Here is a 3,959-nt window from a genome sequence, read left to right as displayed (position 1 = left end):
CCCTCTACCTCCCAGCCGTCCCTAGCCATTCATAATCCTGCAGGTGACTCCGCGCACACATGCACACACACACACACACACGCACCCACACACACACACTTCACCTCTCCGCCAGTTGTCAGTTTGTTCGTTGCATTTTGTTCCATTTTCCCTCTACCCCTTCACCTCTCCTCTCCCGCTCCTCCCCTCCCCTCCCCGTTCGTGGTTCTTCTTTCCCTCCCCTCCCCTCCCCAGCTTGCCCCCGAGCTAGACGACTTCGTGGCCACCTTTGACGCGGACTACCACCGCTACGTGTCCCTGCTGGCCCTCATGGTGGAGCTGGAGGAGGAGATGGAGGCGGAGGGGGAGGCGGTGGCGGGGGGGGGGTATGCAGACGACGACAACGACACGGGCTCGCCTGATGGCGCGCTCCACCTCGCTGATGGCCGAAATCCGCCACCTGGCCCAGTTCTACGAGGAGCATGTGCGGCGGGACCTCAAGGTGGGTTTGAGCTCTCCTCATAATGGGGGCCAAGGGGGAGGCCAGGTGCTGACACAATGTGCAAGCAGTAAAGGGTCGCCTCCCTGACGCCGAAACTGCGGGTGCGTCTGTGTGTGGGGGGGGGGGGAAGGGGGGGGAAAGAAGAAAGATTGTGTTTTTGTGTCATTGAGTGAAGGGTTATTAACTGTTGCGTGTGTGAGGGGGGAGGGCGTTGGTGTGGATTAGGGAGGGAGGAGGCTAAGGGTAAACTGGCTGGAGGTCGAGAACAACATGTGGCAGGCAGCGGGAAGCAGGCGGAGTGTGAAAAGTAGTGTGTTTCGGTAGGCCCCGGTGCCTTCCCCCCCCCGGGGAGATGTGTTGTTTGCCAGCGGTGTGGTTCCTCTTGTGCTTTCCCCTCTTACCCCGCCTGGGTTGCAAGAGCAGCTGGTCACTGCCCTCATGGACGCGTTGTTTGCCGATAGTCATTTCGGAACCCGATGTACGACAGGAAGCCCTGGCGCAGCGTGAGGAGGAGCAATGGAGCCGGGACGTGAATGAGGTGGCGAAGCGGCTGTCGAGCGGAATGCGGCTGCAGCCATCAGCTGCTGCGTCGTGAAGCGGTGGTGCACGCGGCGCCGGCGCCGCAATGGAGCTCAGAGCAGCAACCAGGGCAGCGTCTCTCTCTCTCCCTCTCCCGCTTTTCCCCTTCCCTCCTCTCTCTCTCTCTCTCTCTCTCTCTCTCTTTCTCTCTCTTCGTGTAACACCTCGGTGGCCGCCGTCGGTCGCACGCACCGCCAGCGAGCCCGCATGTACGTACGTATCGTCAAGTGCACCTGGCACTGGCCGTGTGGACTGCCTGTGCGATTATTGTACCGAATCCTGAAGAATCTGGAAGACGAGATTCTGGATGATGATCAGGGGGATGATCACCCCTGATGGCAATGAACAACACGGCCCTTACTGGCCTATCCTGTGGACAGCTCGTCCGTCCTTTCGAAGTGTGCTATTATTTCCTGCTCGTGTACAAGAAAGAAATGGGACGGGGAGCAGCAAGTGGGAAAGGTAGGAGGTTCACTAAGCACCAGCGCCGAGGTGCCTCAGTTCATAACGTTGACTGTGCAAACATGCGTCAAGTAAAACCGGGGCGACAGCAGTACGTTGCGTGCACGGGGAGAGTTTTAACCAAAACATAGGGCAGGGCTGGGTTTCTTATCAGTAAGCTATGCGTGGAAGTATCTCGAGTTAGCTTTTGAAGATGCGCCTTGCCAAGGATGGCTGCCGGCGGGTGCTTTGCCCTATCGTTTTACGAATAGAGGCAGGCTGTCAGGGAATAGGTATGTTTCACCTTATGGTTTTGTTACAACGACAATCATAGCGAAATAGAATTATTTGCATGCTTCAGAAATGTCATAATCGTGCAGGCGATGCTCGCTGTGGCTCTCGTACACCGTCCTATCCCAGCGATTCGTGCCTCTTAGATTAGAGGGCTGCACGGTCTACCTCTAGAATATTATACTAAGCATCGCCTTTCATTATAAGAGTTTAACAATGCGCTAGATGCAAACCGCTCTTTCTTGCAAACTTACGGGGAGCAGCTTTAAGCTTTCTTGTGGCGGGTAGGGATACATGCGCTCGTTGTAGTATTATAGTTTGGCTTTCCGCGTTTACAATTATTGAAGCCTGAAGGTGTTTTGCATCTACAGGGCAGTCTTGCACGCCGGCTTTAATCGGAGTTGCCAGAGGCGCTGGCTCGAGGACTTTACAGCACTAGAACATAAGGTAATTGATAATGTGTAGCTGATTTTTCAAGGCAGCGGGCTAAAAGGTTGTGCGGGTAACATTTTCCTGTTGGGGCTGGCTCCCTGTGAGATATTCACGCGTCAAAAGTATTTCTCTCTGAAACATGGCTGCATTGATGAACTTGAATGGCTTCCACTGACCTTTTGTGCGAAAAGGAGCTAGTGTGCGCTTTCCAATTGATAGAAGGTTAGCGAACACACACTCTAAGTGCAATGCAAAAGATCTTAGGAGTCTGTGCTGAGCTGCCCTAATTTTGTCCTCATAATCTTATAGTGGGATCTTATAGCACACCGTTCGTGGCCCGCCATCATATGGCTGATTGCTGGCTAAGGTGTCATATGTCGCACCGTATCGCCTGCTTCGAAATACACGTTACCTCTATTTTCCACGTTCTAGGCTGTCCCAGCGAAATTCCAGGGTCCTAACTTGCCTTCGACGGCAACGTTCTCCCTCTTTATTCCTGCCGCGTCATATAACGTCATTCCCAGTTATGAAGGTTTCTCAATCCAAACGTTGTATGTTTTCTGGACAGCTGTTGCTTGCGCTGGCTCATTGGTAGTGCACAACAGGTACCGCAGTCACCATGGTCCATGGGCAGTTCCTCGCACCTACTCCGGTCCAACTGACACTACTCAACACGCGCTGGAACACACGCAGGGAGCCCTATAAAGATGAACGAAGCGGACTTCCGCGCCGCGACGGCCGACATGGGGGACACGGCCCTGTGGGACGTACGACGAGTTGCATTACAGTCGGCGCGCCGCGATGACGCCACCCCAGTTCGCTACTTCGAAGACGCCGTCACGGAGGCTCTTCGCTCTCTGCACCGCATCTCGCAAGAGTGCCTTTGGGACGAGCTGCAAAAGCACGAGCTGGGAAAGCGCACACTGAGGTCGCTGGCGGCGGAATACCTGGCGGCGGCGACCTGAGGGGTGGGTCGCTGAGGGCGGTTCCAAGGGCCGCTCCGAAGACGGAAAGGCTCCGGCGCAGCTGCCGGGCTACCTGCTACAGTCCCGGGGCAGCCAGGTGAAGGGGGGGGGGAATTGCAGGAGGAGGGGGATGAGGGGGAATGGGAGATCTTGGGGGTGTTTGGGAAGCAGGATAGGTAGAAAGATAGAGAGAGGGGGGCGGTGAGAGAAAAAGGGGGTCTGGGAAGGCGGTGTAGCAGAGGCGTGTTGATGTTCGTCCTCGCAGTCTCCTCCCTTGCGCTGATCTCCTCCTCCTCCTCCTCCTCCTCCTCCCCCTCCTCTTCTCCGCCACAGCACCACCACGTGCAGCCGAACGTCAGGAACGACAACAGCAACCTGGGCAGGGTGGTGATTTGCGCAATGTTGGAACCTGCTCCGGAACCTAACTCCGGGCCTGGACCTGGATCTGAATTCGGATCCGGTCCTTCCCTCGGAATTGGATCAAAACCCGGATCTGGGCCTGCTACAGCGTCGTCAGCTGGTGTGGCGACGTCCGGCATGCCCTGGGCAACCATCGAATGGCACAAACGTAGGTGGCTCAGGAGGAGGACTGGAGCATTTTATAGAAGACATGCCTTCACGACCGTCATTAAGCAAAGCTCAGACAGGATGCTTGGGGAACAGACAGGGAAGCACAGGCAGGGGGGAAAGCGCCCAACCCAGAGGCCATCCATTGGGGTTTGTGGGGGAGGGATGGCCTTAGGGTGGGAACGGCCTGGCCGGTCATGGCT

The 3,959-nt window shown here is 56.3% G+C and overlaps 1 protein-coding gene across 1 annotated transcript in view; it reads left to right on the top strand.

The window, feature by feature from the left end:
- VOLCADRAFT_102660 (uncharacterized protein) overlaps window positions 1-3,189 on the top strand; it is a gene marked incomplete at both ends in the record, with an annotated part of 7,478 nt that extends 4,289 nt beyond the window's left edge. Inside the window, 2 exons of the mRNA XM_002946002.1 lie at window positions 235-481; window positions 2,918-3,189. Coding sequence (XP_002946048.1) covers window positions 235-481; window positions 2,918-3,189 — 519 coding nt within the window. The remainder of the gene's footprint in view (window positions 1-234; window positions 482-2,917) is intronic.
- Window positions 3,190-3,959: the final 770 nt, after the last annotated feature.

This window comes from Volvox carteri (genome assembly GCF_000143455.1).
Source record: "Volvox carteri f. nagariensis unplaced genomic scaffold VOLCAscaffold_1, whole genome shotgun sequence".
In the NCBI taxonomy this organism is placed as follows: Eukaryota; Viridiplantae; Chlorophyta; class Chlorophyceae; order Chlamydomonadales; family Volvocaceae; genus Volvox; species Volvox carteri.
The sequence above is the reverse complement of the archived record's forward strand: the minus strand, read 5'-3'. Positions and strand labels throughout refer to the sequence as shown.